This window comes from Bombus pyrosoma, linkage group LG3 (genome assembly GCF_014825855.1).
Source record: "Bombus pyrosoma isolate SC7728 linkage group LG3, ASM1482585v1, whole genome shotgun sequence".
NCBI classification, from domain to species: Eukaryota; Metazoa; Arthropoda; class Insecta; order Hymenoptera; family Apidae; genus Bombus; species Bombus pyrosoma.
The window spans coordinates 8,747,852-8,769,365 of NC_057772.1; the positions used below are offsets into that span (position 1 = coordinate 8,747,852).

Here is a 21,514-nt window from a genome sequence, read left to right on the forward strand (position 1 = left end):
TCTCCTTTCAACTGGTCTACTAAAGTTTTTATAAATCGCAGGTGGTTCAGTGGCTTCTCGTTCTTTTGCTTTTTTATAGAATATATGAATTAATTAAAGAAATTTCCAAATCCATTTTTTTAGAGCTTCTAAATTTACAAAACTGTAATACTTCTGGCACGATCGTCGAATCTGAACTAACGTCGGAGACGTTAACAGAACCATAGTTTTGGAAGAATTTGAACAGAAATATTTCATCTTCATCCTAAAGTGTAACACTTCACACTTCATAACAAACAATATAAAGAGCTAAGGAATCTATTTACGAACCAATACTACGTTCTCATCAATTGGAGAGGTCGAAATCTAGCATAAGCAGGGACTGTCGCCTCTCATTCTCCTTTCGAGTTGCTACACGGAACGCCATAGCAACTGAGAATCGCCTCTCGAGTGCAAAGGGTTAATCCTTATAACGAGTAAAATATGATGCAGTAAAAAAATTTGACCTTGAAATTCAAGATCAAAGTCAATATTGCCGCCACCTTTTTCGTAAATCTTCACCGAGCTAGAGTTTCACAATAGAATGACCCTACGATACTCGTGACAAATTATTTTCAGACACCGTGTACATCAAAAATATAAAAGGTTAGCTTTAAAAATTATAATTTTAGTAATATTTTTCAATTTTTGTTTTTAAACCAAATTCTATTCTCACGTCATTTACATTTTGTACTATGCAAATATGCTAGAAATAATCGAATTTTTTAGAGAGGAAAATAAATGACATACACTTTTAATATAGCATTGACGTGCTTTTGTTAGTATTTTGTTATTATTATTACAAAACACAAGACATTCCTTTCCTTATTTACATATGTACACAGTATCTTTTAGAATTGATAAACTTTTTGCTATTATTAATATTCTAATTAGAAAACATGAATGAAAATTTCCATATAAAAATAGCAAAAATAAATTTTTTAATTAATTAATAATTTCAATTTCAATTCTATGTTTATAGAACCTGTGGCATGTAAAACACGCAACAGATATTGATAAGTAAAGAAAATTAATTATTCAATTATGATATATGATATATATCATGATATATGTGTGTATGTATATGTATGTATATATGTATGTATGTATAATGTATATACTATTCCGAGAGACCATTGTGACAGATATGATTTTTTATTTTCAAATCATATAAATAAGTCAAGTGTATATATTCTGAATTTTATAGCTAGAAACTAGTATCACGTCTGTGTCATATCATATAATGTTTGCTCTGTCTATTTAGTTTAGCATATTGTGTAGGTGCATAAATGAAAATATGTGGCATAGTGTGTGAGACTAGTAAAGCTAAAGAACGATAGATGTTTCACATGCCGCGTGGTAGCGAACATGTTAATGAAAATAATTATGCATAGACAGTCACGATAATAGAACAAATGTTTTAAATGCATATATTGAATTTGTACATTTTCATAAATGGATAAAAATATTTACCAATTTTAAAACGAATTGGACACACAGAAGAAATGTGCAATGTATGGTGATAAGTATAATTCACAAGAAAATAAAGTTTGAAATATTTTTTGATGAATATGAAATGGTTTATGTTCAGTCACAATGTATCACGTGAGAAAATGTCACTAATTAATAGAAAAATAGTATGTATTTGTACTTTTTATAAGTGAGACATTATGAAATTTTTTTTAAAATTATAAGCTTTTATGTTTTCCAGACATAAGTAAAAAGACCAATTAAAAGGACCATTGGATTTTACTCCAAGGCCCACCCCCCTATATAAATTCATTATGTGAAAAATTTTAATGTGCCTTCTATAATGATTAAAAGCCAATGAAACTTTGAATTTGTTAATTAATTATCGAGGATTAAAAGGAGAAATCGAAAATTGCATAAAATATGTTAGGTATATTTTTTGTTCCGAAAGATAAGTATAACAATAAAGAATAAACCTGTTGTTTGTACGTTTCCTAACGTAAGATTTATGTTAAAAAATGCCATATATTTTAGACTAACTACAGATAAAATATATGTCATTTTTTTAATTAGAAATATAATATATCAAATGAAATTTATATCTCTGTACCTTTGCAGAAAATGGAATTATTGCTCATTTATAAAATATGATAATTTTTTCAATCATGAATCATAATGAGATACGACTATTCTTGATGAAGCTTTGCTAATGTATGTCTTACTTTCTGCAAAACCCCAGTCATTTGTTCATACTTACCTGTCGAATCAGGTAAGTTCTCAAAATTAATTAAATTGCAAATATTCTTTGAAAATTTTTCAGATGGTGGTAATTTGTTATATGGAGACGTACTCTGTAATACAGGTGTACCAAAGTCAATAGACTTCACACTTCCATGATTTGTATTAATTCCATTTTGACGGATACGATTTGATTCTGGAGTAATCTCATTACTAGGTGGTGGCATATCAGATTTTGATACTAAATTCGAAGAATTGCTTTTTGATGAAATATCTGAGTTTGATTTCTGGAGTTCTACAAGCAGTTGCTTTTTTATGTTTTCCAATTCGGATAATGACGGAGAATTCGCTCGTAAAGAAGACGATGTAGTATCTTCCTGAAATATTTTGTACAAAAATGTTTATCTCATCTTTTAATACACGCTACGAAAATATTTTATCCTTCTCCTTATCCTTCTACAATTAATACTGGACAAAATGCTAAATGTATGTAATATCTTTTATACGTACTAATGTTTCAGAAAATTGTAATTCTTGAGAATGATAATCTGAATCCTCAGATATTGATTTTGATTGTAATAATAGTGGTTCTGATGGCTTTGTGGAAGATTCTTGTGGTAATAGTGGTTCTGGCGGTTTTACAGGAGAGTCCCGTGGCAACGGTGGTATAAACAGCCCATTAGTAGGTATACACTCTACCGGACTATCTACTCAATAAAAATAAGAAAATAAAAATGTCTTTATAACATATGCATTTAGTTAGTAGAATACGTGAATTTTGAAAGAATTGTTGCATATGAATATACAGTTTCTGTACCTTCTACATCCTCAATTTCCATTTCAGTAGGTTCTGGAATTGGACTGTCTTTTGATGTATTACTAAAAACTTTGAGTTTTTTTCTCTTATATCCATCGTCTGCCATTCTTCCTTTTAAGTTTGACAACATTCTTTGTTTGCTATGAATAGTCAACATTGTTGATACGGAATATTTCCCATCCTCCTATTGTTCATAATAAATGTTTAGCACGTTTGATTTTGTAAAAATCTATTACTTTTATAAAATTTACTATTGCTTACATCCCAAGTACCAGGTGGAGCTGGTACATTGAAACCAGGAAAGTCATATATTTTTTTTACATCATATTGATCTCTGTCTCTTTCTTCAACAATATGTCCTAATTCATCATTAGGATCTTCTTCTGCAATGCCATCAGAATTGAATAGGGACAAACCAGAGTGTTGCAAACGTGCTTCCTCTAACCATCCAGGAGGATAGCCAAGCTTCCTCATTCTAGGAAAATTATTTTTATATACAAAAATTAAGATTAATAAACATCATACAATCCATATTTGTAATCTGTTTACATTTAACAAATTAAATACTTTTCTTAATTTTATTCTATTACCTATGATTTTTTAAAAATTATAACATGAAATTTAATTAATTACCTATATATATGTCTAGGTAATTCATTACTTCTGAGACCTAGTGCATTACGTAAATTGTTACTTAATTGACCAGGGATTATATGATCAAATCTATTATTATTTCCCAAATGATATCTAACACCTTTTGAATTTCCTTTCATATTGAAATTTTTTCGATTTGCTTCTATAGCAGTATAATTTCGTGGTTCTGTACAATCTCGTAAATTATGATTTCCCAAACAATTAAAACACATAAACCTTTGTAAGTTACCCCCTGGAGATTTACTTGATTTCAATGTTGTGTCATCAAACATATTATCACATAATATATATTTCTAAAATAATAAATAATAACATTAAAACAATAAGATTAATTAACAATTTAGCTATTCGGAGTAATCAGTATAAAATAGTTTTTTCTTATATGTAAATATTGAACAATATAATAAAAAAACAGACCCTACTATAAGATGGAACATCAAATTCATCTCCAGGTCTTGGCTGTTTATCTACAGTAAATAATGTATCGCATATTATATCCTGACTATCATCACTCCCTGTCGTAATATCGATAGATTGACTTATAGAGTCAGTATCATTATCCCAAACTTCTAATGTTAAACCATTATCATTTTCTTGACATTTAATCTTGGAAGATACTAACTCCTCTAGAAACACTTTTATTCTTTTACTATATTGCCTAAAAAATTCAATAAAGGAAATGGAATTAAAAGTTACCTCGATAAGAAACAATTAATTACATTAAAAACTAGTTACATACTATTATTTTAATGTGTTTACTAAGTGATGCAACTCACTTAGGACCAAAATAACTTATTTTATCATATATAATTAGAATGATTATATTATATATAATAACAAATTGAAATAAAAAGCGACACTGATATATGTATGTTTATTTAGTCATTATTCAGCATATGTCGTTTTAGGTTATATAAACAAGTATTAAATTTACCCGTTCTACCCGAAAGTTTGTAAAGAATAATATATATATATATGTACATATGTACATAACATATGTACACATATTATATATCAATAGCAAATAACAATTTTTTACCATGCAATGTTTTCATCTCGAAACATAACCTTCAAAAGTGGTGTCGATGAACTCTCACTATCGCAAGTTTCCATTGTAGATGCATTTTTATTATTATCCATGTAATTATTGGTTACGTTCATGTTATCCGCATTGTTGTTCGGTAATGAATTTTTCTCAATTGAACGTTCATTTTGGTCATTGTCAGTAATATTGATATCTTGGCTTGAGTCTAAATCAATCACCTCTTCGTCGGTGTCGTTGATGGTAATCGTTGAATTCATGGAAATACTATCAATACTGATACGAAAACATAGATAGAACTATTTTATATTATGGACGTATGATCTTCTGTTGTGTGAAGCAAGTTTCCCTCCTTCGATCTTTTGTCTCAACGAAAACACGACGCTTCAATCTTATCAAGTTTTCTGAACGCAATAAAACTTAACTGTAGGGGCGCTTTCATTCGTGCGCACATAAGCATGGAGTAGATTTTTACGAATTTCATTATTCGGTATGACAAATTTTTTTAAACGAGCAATCTTCTTATTGATAATTATTTGTCATACAATAATTTTAAGCATGACATAAAATCATAAAAGGTATAAGTTTTCCAATGAATTTTAGCGGTCCTATATTAATATCTTTTATCATTACTTAATAGAAAAGAATATTTTGTTCGCACGTTTCAAAGTGGTTAATCACTATATATTATTTGAAATTTTTTTATCATAAAGTATAAAAAATTAATAATAATACATGATATTGATATATTATTCTTACATTTGCAAATCGAATATTTTGTTGCATATTTCAATTGTATTCGTATTCGTTTGTTCGATTATAAAATGGTGCTGTCGTCAAAATGAATGATCAATTATATTTTAAAATGAAAAATTAACCATTTTAACATGATTGTTCAAAAAATTATGTTTTCAAAGTTCAAATGAAATCTTTGATAAATGTTACAATGCCTTTTTTAGAACTCATTAAAACTTCATACATTAAGCAGAGAATAGGGGGCTCAAAAAGAAATGGTTTGCGTTATGCCATTTTTAGCCCTCAAAGCAAAGGACTTTTCAAAAGTCATTACATTGGTGAATGGAAGAATGACGTAAAAGAAGGCATAGGTAAAGAAGTGGACAGGTATATTAATTATGATATGAACTAAATATTTTAGAATGATCAAAATAAAATTTGTTCAACGATGTAAATAATTCAGATAACATTGTCAGAAAAAATTACGCAAATACAATATTGTATTTTGCAACAATTAAATGTTATGGTATAATATATTTCAATCAATCAAAATATGTAAAATTTGCGTTACAGTCAATGAGTTAGAACAACTGCTGTAAGTAGTTCTGAATAAGGATAATCATTTGAAATATTTATTTTTATTTGTACAGTGTCTTCTGATATTTTTCACATGTTCGAAAACAATTTCAATTTCGTTTGAAATTTCATAGAGATGGATGGATGTACAATGGTAGCTGGCTCAACGATAAAAAACATGGTTGCGGTATTTTGAGCAAAATTTCAAAAGAAGACCATACTATTCATCGATATTATATTGGCCAATGGGTGGCTGGAAAAAAGCAAGGATTCGGGCATAACTGGTTCGAAGATGGTTCTTATTATGAAGGTGACTTCTGTCGAAATAAACGACATGGTTATGGCCGTATGTGGCATTGTAATGGAGATTATTACGAGGGCGCTTGGAAGGATGATTTTTACCATGGCATGGGATTACTCGTTAAAGGTTTCCTAATTGATGTCATCTATTCTTTTTACAACCGACCTTAATAATGTTTCGCCTATAAATAACGAAAACTTGTCGTTATTTTCTAATATACTAATTAAAAGTGGGTGAGATGTTTAACTTTTACAGAAAATGGCAACAAATATGAGGGTCAGTTTATTAAGGGCAAGAAAGAAGGTTACGGCACATTTTATCACATAATTACCGGTCAAGAGCAGCATGGTTTCTGGACAAACGATTGGTTCATAAACGGAACCATGTCAGATGCAGATTTTCGACAATCTGCAACTCGTCCAACACCATATCCTATTCCGGAAGTACGTAACGATTATAAGTAAATTATCAACATTATTGTAAAATTTTTATTCATCGATGATAATTTTTATTTGGTTCAAAGCTGAAAGTGATAACGGATATTAACAATTCTCAAGATACTTCGGAAACTATATATGATAACAAAGAGGGGGAATCCTTTTTCACTGAACCTTTTTGTAAGAGAGCACCGAAGCGTATAATTCCGAATATATGCGTGCCTATAAACACGTGCCCTTGTTTAAATTCCGTTTTATGAACATATATTCTTACAGTTTAAAATAACACATAATACAGAATGAATCGATGTTATTTGTATAATTTATTCTAGCAAAAGTACTTCAATTTTGCATATATTTCTTTCTATCAACATATGTATACACGTATAAACCGCTTGTTCGCAATAAAAGCTATGTACAATAATTTAATTGCCGCTTCTTTAGCGACGGCAGTAATTTTGTACAGACAGAGACAATAAGACTGAAAATTATTTTGTCTCCGTGTAAAAAGCTTCTCAAACGTTACTTGAGCACGGGACTTATTATGTGAAAAGAAATAAACGAACAACATAAAAAGAACTATGAATAATACCGCACGAGAGGCATGTTTTCGAACAAAGTAATAATAAGTACATTCAATGCGAGCTAGTCACGCATTGTCAATGGAAGATATAAACCCCCATTCAAGACTGTTGCTTTTTGAGCCATAGCTAAGAATACGTTATACAATAAATCTTATCGCGTATCATTGCTCTTATAGGTTAAGTCGCTACGCGAGAAGGGGAATGTTTCACGTTTATACATACATATATCCTTTCACCAAAAATTACTTTTCAGCACGTGTATAAATTCATTGCGATATAGTTAAACATCGGTAACAATATATCGCTTCGCTCGTTGAAAGAAACAGGTGTTCCCTTTCAAACTTGACGTATGTAGGCGAACAAAAGTGTTGAGAAATATTATATACAGTCATTTTTGATGATTTCAATTACAGTACCAATCCTCATCTTCATAACCCATTCTAATCTATCGTTTGAATTGTTTTAATACGTAATAACATGTATAAGCTAAACAATGCAGCATATGCAGATAATTAGAGATTCATCATCCTCCACTCAGAGAGGTTATCACATTGTAAAAGTAACACAGATCATGGATTGTGCTTTACCGTGTTCAGACTACGTGCGTCACGCCAGCGGTCTGTAGTAAATTCACACCATTTCTACCTTCAACATCGGTTGACTCTATTTGTTCTTTAAGTAACTCCAGTTCTCTTATACCGGACACAGTGACTTCGTATTTGTGGGCCACTAAGCTCCGATAAAAATGTATCGCAAATGCGAGGAAGATTATTAGTACTGGTATTAACACGATACAAGCAGACCAAGCGGCCACTTGTGAAAAGTCATAGAACTTCACCCAACAAAGTATAGCAATTTCCAATAAAAATAGTAAAAGTCCTAGAAGAGTAGAAAACGCCCATGCCACTTCGATGTACCAGTGTAGACGTTCGTGTGGAGATTCGTGTACTAAGCTTATGCTATGCAGATTGCACACAGCTTCGATGTTCGGCAAAATACACGTTGATATCATTAAAGCTAACATATGAACTGCAACCAACAACGTAGTACACACGGCGAAGGCGATTAACATCTCTGAAGGTACTTTCGTATCGGAATTCAATTGTACTTCCACCATAGCTACCTGTAAAGGAAAAATATTTATTTATTAATATCTATTAATATATATTAAAATGTGTATGAAATATTTAACAGTAAGTTTATAATCTGTGTAATGAAATCAATTGCTCAGAGTTATTTCCTTTATTGTTATATGCAATCGTCCTTTTTAAAATAACTTTACAATATTTTTATGCAGAATTGATTCAATTCTAGACTAACTATTTATATATAAATTAAAAAATAAATATTAACTTTACTGTACCCATAAGTTTTAAGAAATTCTATTAATGCTAAATAATATTGCGGGGATATATATCTTCTTGTTCCTGAACTCATTTTTAACAAATTATAATCTACGTTACTGTTATTAATATTCCTCCCTTGACTGTTCCCTTTGTTCCCTTTACTATTGTACTGTTATTATCACAATGTGAATGTATTAAGTCTGTTATTTTTAATAATGGAGAACAAAAAGCTAAAACCTAAAAAAAAAGTATTGTTCTAAAGTTTTGGTGATTCAGAGGTATTTCAGATTATCGAAAAAGAGATTTATTAAAATATCCAGTTATGTACCATGGCAAAGCCGGAAAGTAGAGCAGACGTCTTGCTCGACGCTTTAAGTTTCGCTCGACTGAGCTGCAGTTTTCTCCAAGAGAGATAACCCGGCGTGTGAAGGCCATCTCCCGACTGCGACATCTTTGACTGGTTGACAGAAAAGAATAACAGACAATATAGAGAAATTATTAACACAACGTTTGTAAAATAGAATTGAATGGAAGCGAATGGTTGCATAATATGCTTAATCGAAAACAGTACGCTAACTTGTGTCTCAAGTATCGCGTGAGCATAGTGACCAATTATATGATTCAATTGAAACTTCACTGATTTATACTATAACATTATAATTAATAATTATATTATATATTATATAATTATTGGTATATATATTATATATAATATACAATATATATTATATTGTATTGCCGTTTGTCTATTAAATTTTGTATGAGTAAATTTTTTCCCCTTTAAAATTTAATTAAGAAATTTCACATCTTTGGCAAAATCAGAAAATTGTTATATGGGATACTGATTTCTACAAAATGTTTAGGAAGTTATAAATATAACAGTTGATTCATGGAAAGCCTGTATGTTGAGTATTAGAATAAATTATTTTTAAATTTGAATCAGAATCATGAAACTTACACGTAAGTATCCTAACTATGGAGACCAACAACGGTGGTATCCATTCGGCATTTCAGAATCGTGGTACACCGTCCGTATAGCAAAATCGTTGTTAAAAATACATCTAAGATAATTGCACATCTAGAGGTAATCAGCGTTTGGATAATTGGCGTTCAACTGTACAAACACGTAAGAAAGAAAGACACGTACCGAAAGTAGATGGCAACGTCGGTGCCAACGGGAGAGCTTGCCAAAAGTCCTGTGTAGGACAAAAAACCAACGGGTGCTGAACCAAACAAATAACAAGGAAAATTAATGGAAAGCCTCTAGATACAACGCAAGAGAGAGAGAGAGAGATTCATCTAAATACTGATAGATTGAATCTGTGGGAAATCTGGCAAGCGACAGCACGATATAGTCAAGTACAATACATCAATGAAAGAAAAAACAGAATAATACGGTTTTTCAACTAATTAGTCATTGTAGTAAATTGTTACAAAATGAAAATTTTTAATCTATATAAAATAAATCTAGAGAACAGAAAGGTATTTCCTTTTTACATTTAACTTCTATATTTATATAAATAATTTATAACTATATATAATTCTTGTTCATTTAAATCAGTGGAGTAAAATTATGAATTGAGATTACGGTTAGTCTTGTACACAACATATGTAATAAATCAATTCCTCTGAACATCGATTCACGCACATCCACAGTTAGTATACACATAATACTTTATACGTCAAGCTTCCGCTAACGCAAAGTTGGTTATACGTATTTCGTGTATGTCTGTATTTTATGTAAGTGAATTCGTTGCCGAGAACATGATCGTTAACGCGAGAATAATTATGCGATATAAATGATTATGTTTCATTATAAACTAAGGAAGCGACTGGTAGCGATATAATTTAAGAAACAGTTCCGATTGATCTTATCGGTATTTACAAGGATTCCTTGAACGTTAGATAATATTCAATTTTCTGCTTCTCTGTCGACAATATGAGTATCTTCCAAGTAAAGATCATCAACGACTCTCATGAATTTTAATACGTAATACTTTGTTCATCCGATCGTAAATCGTCAACGAAATTGAGTTTTAAGCAATGATATCAAGAGAGCATGATTTATCGAATCAAGGCAGGCAACAAACAAAATGATCTCTGACGGAGTTCAATTGAATAGCAAACACATGGAGTATTCAACATACGTTATTGTTTGTAATCATAAAGTCGACTGAATTTTATATTTCAATATTGGAGATTCTAGGGAGTTTTTATTAATTTTTAGTGAGGATAGTAGACAATTCTAATTGCTCGGCAATTCTAATAGAATATGGAGACAGACGTAGAATTATCCAAAGCGAATTGTTTCATGGATATGTTAATATTATTATATACGTATAATACATGGACGTTTGTCTTATTAAGAAGAATCACAATTTAATGACTATTTCTGAAGACCGACTATTCTGACAAGCATATAGTCTGAATTCCCGTTTGTTTTTGGAACTATTGAAAAGATTCAAAGCGACCAATATTATATTTAATATATTAATAACGGTTTCGTATTATCTAAGCATTAATATCGGCAATTAATACTAGTACATATATCGTCACCAAATATAGGCAGAATTAGCTGTAATGGTACCGACAGTTTATTACGAATATCTCGAAAACTAAGCCTGAGCGACAGTTATATGTATAAGAAAAAGTTCAAGTGTTGATTCCTACAAGGTATTAAAAAATCATCGGAATCATTGATAAAATATGTTGATGAGATATCGATAATTACCATAAATTCATACGATTGTATTATATATTTATTATTACCTCAACATGCTTTTTTAATTTTCTTAAACTGTGAATGTGTACTTTATCAACGAGCTATATGTCTATATATTATACACATTAATACTAACATAGAACTCTTCAGATAATTCTACATTTTTCTTCCATGGAATTGTAATATATAAGCAATTTCTTCTATTTTAAAATTATTTACAAACACAAATATTTATAACATAATCATAACATCTATAATATCCAGAATACATTATTTAACTACCATGCGGAACGTTTGAAGTCTCTTCTACAGCACATCAAAAGTATCAATATTTATATTTCAGCGATAAGATTCGCTGGAGTTGCTTGTAGTATTAAAGCCGGTTCAAAATGACCAAGCATCTGCCAATGCACATGCGGGTGAACGACATAATCCAAATAAACGAGAAAATAAACGAAAAAGTTGTCGCCGGCGAAAATTGTATATGTAAAAACGTACATATAAGGTGTTATGGAAGAAGACTATGAGATAACCGTAAAATATCTAGCGTAATACCCGGAGAGAGATAAAAAGGAAACGAACTGCGAGATCAAAGAGACAAGGGGAGAATTACTGACCTGACAGTTGTGAAACCGCTTATGGAAGCAGTGACCGTCAGCGTTGCGCAGATGTGTGCGTGCCACGTGTACGTGGATCGGTAAGTGCGAGGAGGGGAGTACTGCTCCGTCCTCCGCGCCAAACACTGAATTGCGTCCAGTGCTTGTCGACCATATGGACATCAGGCTTGATTCTTGCGTAGCTCTGATAAACGCTAAAACAAAAAAAGAGCGTTACATTAAATTATATGTAGATTTTGTAATAACGGTAACTAATTATTAAACTGCGGACATTTATACATTTAGGAGAAATTTAAAAGTGCAAAATGTATGCACAGAATGTATAGAACGTACAAAAGTATATAAAATATTGGATTGTTAGAAAAATTCGTAACGAGTGTTAAGAAACATTTAACTAGAATTAGACTTTCTATCATATTTTTCCTGACAAACTGTCTTCTTACGTATGAATTCATTCAAACAGCTTTTATACCGGATTCCAGAATATTTCACGAATTTTGTAAGTTATTAAATATTTCAAATAAAGTCTATACTACATTGTAAATTTAGAAAAATATAATATCTATATAAAATTATAACGTATTAAATATAGGTCTCTATCAAAAATTATAATATGATTTTAATCAGCTATAGGAACAAAATTTAATAAATGTTACATTGTGTAACAAGTTAATGATATACCTGAAATTTAACGTTGGAAGATTAAAAAATATCTTTATATATGAACAATATGCATTTCAATGCACTTAGCGAGGAGTTATGTCAACTAAGAATCAATGGCACGTGTATATTTTATGTATAACATTCTATATGCGAGAACACACCTTAATGCAATGAATGACATGTTTCTAAAGAGAGAAAGTGAATGGGGAAACTGGTTTCGGCGGGACAATTATTACTTGACCCGTGATAACGTTGATACAATCGTTTTTATTCCTTACATTTATGCTTTTTTCATTTTATTACTATATTCATTGCTTCTTTTAGTCGGCTATTTGTACTGCGCATTGTTGGAATAAAGACTAGCGGGGCGGCACAGGGGCAAGGGAGCTACTGCGCTGTATTGTTTACCGTCACGCGTTGTTGTATTGTTTTACTTGTATTAGGTCGTCCAAAAAGTTTCTTTCGTTTTATAAGGAAATAATGGATGCATAACATTTTCCGTTTTATATTATTTTATCGAATTACGTATAATCCATTTTGTTTTATCAAAATAAAGATCACAACGTTCGACAGATTAGTTTTCATGTTTGTATAAAGATGCGTCGTTGTAAAAGACGTGTCTGTAAAAGAAAGACACTTTTCGGACAATCTAATGTAATAGTAACAAACAATGTAACACTTTCGGGCAATACGCGTGCTTATCTTTATGATTGTACTGAGTCTATACGAAATAACGCTAATCTTCCTTTCATACCGTAGCTCACAAAAGTATTCAAACACTTGGCGAAACTTTTTATAGATATACTATGTGTGTTATACAAAAAATTTGAAATTTCATTAACACTGTAACAATAGTCGATTATGATGATTGTGTTGCTAAAGTTTGAAACAAATCTGAAGAAATACATAAAAGTTACAAAATGTTTAGTGCAAGTATATATATATATATCTTGCAGAGATCACAAAAATATTTACATGGTCAATTATCTATTAATATACCTAATATCGAGGCATATTGGTAAGCCTAAATATTTAATAGGATCATTTTGAACATTTATCAGTTACTTATGCTACGTATTAATCTTTTACTAAATGTGTGATATTTACGCAGTAAATGCATGTACTTGCATATAAATTTTCAGATTGATTCTAAATATGATCAATACAATCATGACAGTTGTACATCATTACAGTGTTAACGAAATTGCAAAATATTTTATATAACATATACGATATGAACATAAAAGTTTCGTAAATACATACATACTTAGTTCAGATATCTTCATGAACTATTATATGATAGTGTGTATAACCTTCACTGTTGGACGGTCAATTAACGCCTTCGAGAAATAAACTTCTCATTTATAACTTTACGTTCACAGTGACCGTGCAACACGTAGGAGACATGGAACGAGGAAAAAATGAGATTTAATTTAAAGAGATTTTGAATCTCGTCTGTATCATTTCCAACGGTCGTTAATAGCAATCGAATGATGGGGGCGCTGCACGCACAACGTTCTCTTTCATTTACGCGCTATTACGCAAACGATACATTTCCCGCAATCTTTTTGATCTAAACGCCACATAAAGGCCCGAGTATTGAGATACAAAGGTAATGTTTTCTTTTTTCCGTCTCATAGTTATCAATCGAATTGATTCAGCAATTGGTATATTTTCGTTTCGCTGGGTCATTGTACTAAGTAAAATCGTCACAGATATATCGTAGCTAAAAATACGTTGGTACTTAAAAAGATAAGTAGCATTTCGGCTAAAAATAACTGAAACCAAAATTATCTATTGAAAACGAGAAATAAAGAGACAGTTACTTAACAGATAGGATGCTTCTTGTAACTGGATCAAGCCATAATTTTAAAATATGTAATAAGCAATGTAATGAAGCTTTCATTGAGCAAAATTAAATGTTTTCGCGTAGTGCGTCATGTAATTATACGGAAGTGAAGGTGTTTCGAAGATTTCAAAGTAATTTCCATTTTTTAAAATTGTATATGCTTTCATATACAATTGGATTGGTAATTTATTTTAGTGAGTTTCAGAGACCAATTATGTACTTGCATGTGAAACCAGTTTTTTTCGCGTAACTATTCCCGCTAATTCAACCTTGACTGTGGTGTTGTTGAACAAAAAAAAAAAAAAAAAAAAAATTTGTGGAGATTGGACCAAGATAAACAACGAGAGAAAAAGAGATTCTTCTCCAAGCACTTCGACAATGTTATTTTTTTTCGAATTATAAACATGCTCAAAAGTATTCGAACTATGTTCCTCTTTATAAATATCGAAAGATAACTTCAACAACGAATTATATACACACTACAATGTTTGGATTCTTTCATATGTGAATTGCAAATGTAGTATAGTGTACATTAATCATCAGAGGTCTATCCATGGGTACAAAGTATAACTGCATCTTATGAAAAAGTGTATGGCATTGATTAGGTAAACTGGATATACATTTAAAAATAAGAATAAATCAGATACTATACTGATTCTAATTATACATTTATATTTGTTTTATACTATTCTCATTATCTGTTTCAGAGGCAGCGAAAAAGTCAAATGAATTCTAATAACACTCTTGAAATTAATTCATAGATTGTCATAAATATAAAAAGAAAAGTTCTTTTATGTATAGAAAATAAAAAGAGAAATTCCTTTAGGTATAGTTTCCTACGAATATCTATTGGAAACATTTACAATGAAATTTTCCGTAAAAAGACCATAACGAATTGCCTACAATGCCATTGGGTATGTTGCAACTAATATAGTTCAGAGATACGTGCCAATATCACTAAAAATACAGGGACCGTAGAACGCATAGAGAGCTTGCTGTTACGGCTCACACACGAAATTAAATATTCACGCTGCTAAATCAGAGTGATATGTAAGTTGTTACTTGCAAAAAATGACTAACATAATCCGATACGCCCGACGAATACCTACATCACGTCATTATGCACGAATATGCACGAAATTAACAAATTGCCGGGAACTTTGCGCTAGCATGTTCGTGTGAGTTATGAATACCCATAAGATAAAGAATAGATACAGTCAGTCACAAACATTTATATACACCAAAAGCACTCTTTGCCGTTTTTCAGAAAAGATTAAAAGAATTTATACTTATATCTTAATATAACCTGACATTTTTTTGGTATATTGATGTATTTCTAGAAAGAATTAAAGAGATATAAAAGTATTGTAACTTATAAAAGTTCTAGGATGCCATGTAATAAATTACAACCTTAAATTTTATCAATACAGAATCGATAAGATTGTAGGCCGTTAGTAATGTATATCAAGAAGATATACCTACGAGAGATTAATTTAATATTTAATATCTGTTTTTATGATTTCATGTAGGTATAACAGGCGTATATACTCTTTTGTGAGATTGTATTTTGTATTATTTTTTTACTTCCTGATCCAAATATGTATTTGGCTCTATTAATACAAAATTTAATTTGAAACAAAATTGCTGGAGCTAATGTCTTCATTTTAATGTAAAAAATGTATGTGTACTTTTGTTACTGACTGTACATCTTGTCAAAATGAAACACAAGAGAAGTATTAAGCGAAAGTTTAAAAATATGATATCATCATAAAATATTGTTTCTATTGTGACATAAAATAAGAAAAAGAGGAAATTGAGATTATTTCTTTATATATGGTTCAGGTCAACAAATTGCAACTGTATTTACCATTTTGGAGCAGTTTGGAGGAGTGTGCGGTTGAACGCGCGAACTCATAACGAAGATCAACAATCTACACTCTTCACGGAATAAAGGAAAAAAAAATAAGAAGAATCAGATGAAAAAGCACTTTTCGAGTTGAAGACACCAGTATTTAGTCTAATATTACGATAATGAAAAGATTGGATAACGAAATATGTACTTGGCATACAACTAAATTACGTTAAATGACAGCAGTGAAAGACGCCAGTATACTGAATAAGAACGCCGCGAAACGGCATCGACAAACATCAACGACAAACCACGAAGTTAGCCGACGATCGCCGAACATTTTCGGTCATCTGTGGGTAAGTTAGTTTAACTGCCCGAATAAACTTATAAATGAATAACATATGTAAATTAGATGCAATATTACATATAATTATTAATAAATCACAATATATATCTATCTAAATATTACTATTTAATTAAATTCTTTTATTTAATTAACTTATATACTATATACAATTAACATTATATTAATAAACATTTTAATATTATTAATACATAAATAAAATTCTTTTTTGTCAGATTCTCAGAACTATGATTTTAAGATGATTATATGTTATATATATATCTTATACGATATCCAAATAATGAATGTGAATGAAATTTGCTTATATAAGTTATTGATGACTCTAAACAGGTTTTTATAGCGTTATAATAAACCATTCTTTTCCATGCTAAAAATTCTATACTTATGATTTCCTTTCCATTTAGATCAATTATTTTCAAATGAAGCTATATATTACAAGGATCGCGTGTATTTGATTTGAGGAATAAAGAGACGCACTTTGAAGGAATAAAAAGATCATTATTTTCAATGTAGTGAATAGATCAGTATAATAAGTCAGGAACAGGATTTTCATTAGATATCATAAATAAAGTTCTTTTAAATTTAAAATTGCGTACCCATTATGGGAAACATAGGTTTCAAGTTATACAGTACGTATTTATTTATTTTTTAACGTTAATTTTTAATCATATATAAATACAATATCTATTAGTTTCACTTAATTTTTCTTAAATGTATTCTCGGAATTTTTAAGGATTTTCAAAGATAAATTAAAAGCAATCACGTATCTTCTTGCAACAGTAATTGCAACAGCTTCGTTTACATCATACATCTACATCAAAGAACGGGTGAAAATGTAAACTAATATTTGACCGATGTTAAAACAAGTTTATCGTCCTTTTAACGATTTGTAAACATTTTTAACACCTTAAATTTTGTAACTACGTATAAAAGACTCATCAAGCGGATAATAGGAAAACATATACAGTAACTATAAGTTGCAATAGAAAGTTAATTTATGATATAGAAATTTTCGAAAGCTTCATTCTGAAATACAAGGCTCATAAAGAAGTTATAGACACGAAATAATTTCCGCTAAAGAAAACTGGGGAGCAATATAGCTGGTAGGTAATTTTACTTATGGGCTTCTCCTCATGGCAAGCGTCCAGGATCATTTCCATCGAAGAGAAACGCGTCGCCCGCAGTCATGGTCAGGGTATCCCTAACCTACTTGTATTGCTACCGACTGATCTATTTAAAACCTGATCCCTACAGTGAAAATTCACTTTGAAATGAAACTGTTCACTTGTTTTGATATTACCCTCGTTTCGACCGACATCAGGCGTGTGACTAACATGTTGATAAATTACTGATCAAAAACAAATATAGTATACTCAGAATGGTTTCTATTCTCTTTCTGAAGTATGAGAATTTTACGTCATATTTATAATACCTCTCTTTTATATAATTGTCTAGAAAATTATCTGGATGATTATTTATAAACTTATTTATTATCTATCACTACTATTATTTAATTACTCATAGAAGTAAACATTACCTAAAAATCTGCCTACAGAGATTTTGGCGAACTTGTCCTTGATCGAAACAAAAACTCTTAACTGCGAGATTGATTTACAAGAAACCGTTCCAATATAAGGTACCTAAGCTTGATTTATCGCAGTTCGCAGGAATTCCGCCTGAAAAATCAATCGCCCCGAGGGAACGACAATTTTAGAATACATTCTTATACCGTTTTAAAGATATCCAATAATAACCATGGAAAAATATTTTAATCCCTAGATATAAAATTTACTTAGCTAAATATAACAATCATAAAGTTTCACGTAACTTATCCGCTTTTGTTCTCTACTATTTTACCCAACTTAGAGGATTATTATATTGACTACAAATTAAGTAAGCCAACAAAGAGCATATTCTGCAGGAGCAAAAGGGTTTCATAATATAGATGAAACAATTAATTAGTCGGCAATGCACATTGAAGAAGTGTGATGCGCGTAAAGATTAATTGCAAGAAATCGTACCGAGTTGTTAAGCCCATTACCTCGAGATATGAATGTCCTAGAATCTCAATTAATAACGTCATTCGTTTGTGCGCCGCCTTTTCGTTATAGAATTTCTGCGAATTTTCAATGGGAAGTTCTTATTTTCTTATTATTGCATTCCTTGTGTTCATAACAGATTATTCACGGTATCCTGTTATTACCTGGGAATCATTGACTGCACGCCGGTTTCTATACAAATTTATAAATATAGCAATGTCGGATGATTGGATCTAGGAAATTCTACGTTTTTTTTGGATAGTATTTTTATCACGGAATGATAAAAAATTGTAATATGGTAGAATTAAAGGAACAAAATAGAAGAATTAATTACAGAAGAATATTATAGATTTTACGATGAAATATTAATAATATCATATATGTAACATTGTAATCATGAAATCGTTAAATAAAAAAGGTACTGTTGATACTGATGTATGTCAACTCTAAGCTATCTCAGGTGATAAGGGAGATGAGCATATGATCAATAATTTGTAGAACTTTCGTAATTGTTAAAGAACAAAACGAATAGCAGCAAATAGGTGTGTGTAACATCATGGCAAATACATAATGCCATGTTGTTATCGTCGAAATAAGGAGAGTGAAGAAAGTTTCGTAACAATATTTTTTCAAGGTAGATTTTAAATCATGAAACATATAACCTGAATAAAATATAACTTAAACTTGCAAAATAAACCATCAAAAATTCCATTCGAGTTTTATTTCAACTTAAGATCCTTACTATAATTTAATGTTTTATTGAATTCGAACAATCTCTAATATTCCAGATATTCGAAACGAATATGTACGTGTAAAAGTAAAAACTAAGTCGATCACGTGCGTATCTATCTATAACTATGTATCAATATTTATTCTAAAGAATGTGCAAAAATATAAGAATAAAAAAATTGTGAATTCGCTGAATCACTTACAAGAACCGTACTCAGCTCGTCGACGGGTTTCCATGTTAATAAGCAGCACACTATTTAATCTAGGAATTCCAATAATTTAGCACCAATAACTCTTTAGAATTTCTTACCAGAAAGCACATACAAACGACACAAGAAAATTGTTTCCGCTCTTCGAGCGAGTGAAGAAGCACTTTCTTCGTCACTTGTTCAGATCTTTATCTAAATTCCCACTCGCGACTCGACTTTATCATGACATTAGTAAGCCATCAGATATCTGTTTGTTTATTTTCCTTGGCTTAATATCATTTGTTTCTGCAATTACAATAATTCTGTAATTTTACGAAACTGGGTTGTGCATTCATGTTCCTCGGCAGATAACTATGGAATATGAACGAAAACTGATTGCGTGCGTGAGACGGCGCTAACTGTATCACTGGATCGCTTCGATAAATTATATTTATCCTCCTCGGTTTAAACGACAATGTGCCCCCACTCGGGAGCGGGAATATAACATGGACACACCCTTTCACCCGAAGATGGGATGAACGATGGAAAATCACGGAAGAATAAAAGGATTGAACGAGAGGAATGCCAGATGTGCCCAATGTCGTTGAATGTTATTGTACATATATAGTATTTAACTAATCACGGTATAGTGTGAAGTATCCCGTTTCAGAGAGTTCGAGAGAAAGGTATACCTTTTAAGAACTAGACTTTCCTACCTTTCCATATTTCCTCCGGAACAATGTCGCCCAACGTTTAGTTTTCCGAAACTATCTTTTCCAATAATTTTCGCGTGATAAACTTTGAGATATAGTATGACTATGTTATGTGATATGCTGATGTGTAGATGTTGGATGGAATAGTGTGGAGATGTTGCTGGAAACATAGCTGAAATAATGTGGAGTGTTATTTTTGGTCTTATAACTGTATTTTGTGTCTTTTAAATTACTAAATATGCACTTCTTGTTTATGCTTGTTATGTAATATGTTTATATGTAGATCTTGGATGAAGAGATATGGACAGGTTACTGACTAGAGAATTAGTCGTGTTTGTGACTTTAGAATTATATTTGATGTTTTCTAAATTATTAAATAATTCATTGTTTATGGACGCCGAACTCTGTTATATTATGTATATGATATTATAATTATATTTAATATGTAAGATATATTGAATGAAATTATACGATGAGAAGCTATTGTTGATATTGATATTTATCAATTTTAGATGAAACATGGATCAAAAAGGAAATCAATATGACCATTGATTGATCAATTCTAGAGAAAGACATCATATTTATAATAAAGAGATGTTAAAATAAGTGCGAAGAATAAATCAATTTCATTCAAACTTTAAAATATATTAAATTTTTTAACAAAATTATTACAACTTTAACAAGATCAAAAAAGGTATCCAAATTTAGAATAAGCGCCGCTGCTTTGGGTCATTGGCTTTCAAGGTATAAACACAAACGTTCTCAGCTTTATTCCGTGTAGAACCTTGACTTAATTTTCTGCATTCAATGGTATGTACACACGGATTCCTTATGTAATTCAAAGTCAAGAAGATATGACTTCCTTCCAGACTAATTTTCTGCTTGGTAAATTTCCCGATAAAAATAATTATGCCAACAATTACTTAAAAACTCGAAAAAAGGTAAAATTATAATCCTTTTTATAATAATGAATTTTTCTAATAACGTATATGTAATAATGAATTGTAATGATAATATTCTATACTTATATCTATTATAAATGGAGAAATTGAAAAAACACATA

General features: G+C 30.6%; 4 protein-coding genes and 1 long non-coding RNA gene across 7 annotated transcripts in view; 2 read left to right on the forward strand and 3 right to left on the reverse strand.

Annotated features, from left to right (window-relative positions):
* Positions 1 to 1,900: 1,900 nt before the first annotated feature.
* On the reverse strand, positions 1,901 to 5,146 carry LOC122566030 (zinc finger CCHC domain-containing protein 8 homolog). The gene is made up of 7 exons (XM_043722719.1): positions 4,737 to 5,146; positions 4,115 to 4,355; positions 3,677 to 3,990; positions 3,305 to 3,518; positions 3,044 to 3,227; positions 2,737 to 2,933; positions 1,901 to 2,603 (listed from the first exon to the last, which is right to left on the reverse strand). Exons 1-7 carry the CDS (start codon positions 4,997 to 4,999, stop codon positions 2,175 to 2,177), a joined length of 1,842 nt encoding a protein of 613 aa, XP_043578654.1. The 5' UTR covers positions 5,000 to 5,146; the 3' UTR covers positions 1,901 to 2,174.
* A 341-nt stretch (positions 5,147 to 5,487) lies between these two features.
* LOC122566043 (MORN repeat-containing protein 3-like) lies at positions 5,488 to 7,471 on the forward strand. Its single transcript, XM_043722745.1, has 4 exons — positions 5,488 to 5,862; positions 6,162 to 6,477; positions 6,607 to 6,794; positions 6,875 to 7,471. The coding sequence occupies exons 1-4, from the start codon at positions 5,662 to 5,664 to the stop codon at positions 7,046 to 7,048; spliced, it is 879 nt and encodes a 292-aa protein (XP_043578680.1). The 5' UTR covers positions 5,488 to 5,661; the 3' UTR covers positions 7,049 to 7,471.
* LOC122566036 (calcium release-activated calcium channel protein 1-like) lies at positions 7,093 to 20,110 on the reverse strand. The gene is given in 6 exon segments (XM_043722730.1): positions 7,093 to 8,495; positions 9,047 to 9,175; positions 9,866 to 9,928; positions 9,930 to 9,941; positions 12,058 to 12,251; positions 19,754 to 20,110. Coding segments are annotated over 6 exon segments (963 nt in total). The 5' UTR covers positions 19,788 to 20,110; the 3' UTR covers positions 7,093 to 7,964.
* LOC122566039 (thioredoxin domain-containing protein 17-like) overlaps positions 12,119 to 21,514 on the reverse strand; it is a 28,918-nt gene continuing 19,522 nt past the window's right edge. Inside the window, exon 4 of the transcript XR_006316372.1 lies at positions 12,119 to 12,251. The gene's annotated coding sequence lies outside the window, so the exon portion shown is untranslated. The remainder of the gene's footprint in view (positions 12,252 to 21,514) is intronic.
* On the forward strand, positions 12,261 to 19,007 carry LOC122566045. 3 transcript variants are annotated; one of them, XR_006316376.1, is made up of 6 exons: positions 12,266 to 12,556; positions 14,103 to 14,332; positions 14,765 to 15,174; positions 15,277 to 15,619; positions 16,412 to 16,774; positions 17,187 to 17,409. It is a non-coding gene; the product is annotated as an uncharacterized LOC122566045 (long non-coding RNA). The 3 variants fall into 3 exon arrangements; XR_006316375.1 differs by having other exon boundaries at positions 12,261 to 12,556; positions 14,103 to 15,174; positions 17,187 to 19,007; XR_006316377.1 differs by lacking the exon at positions 17,187 to 17,409 and adding an exon at positions 16,998 to 17,145 and having other exon boundaries at positions 12,261 to 12,556; positions 14,103 to 15,174.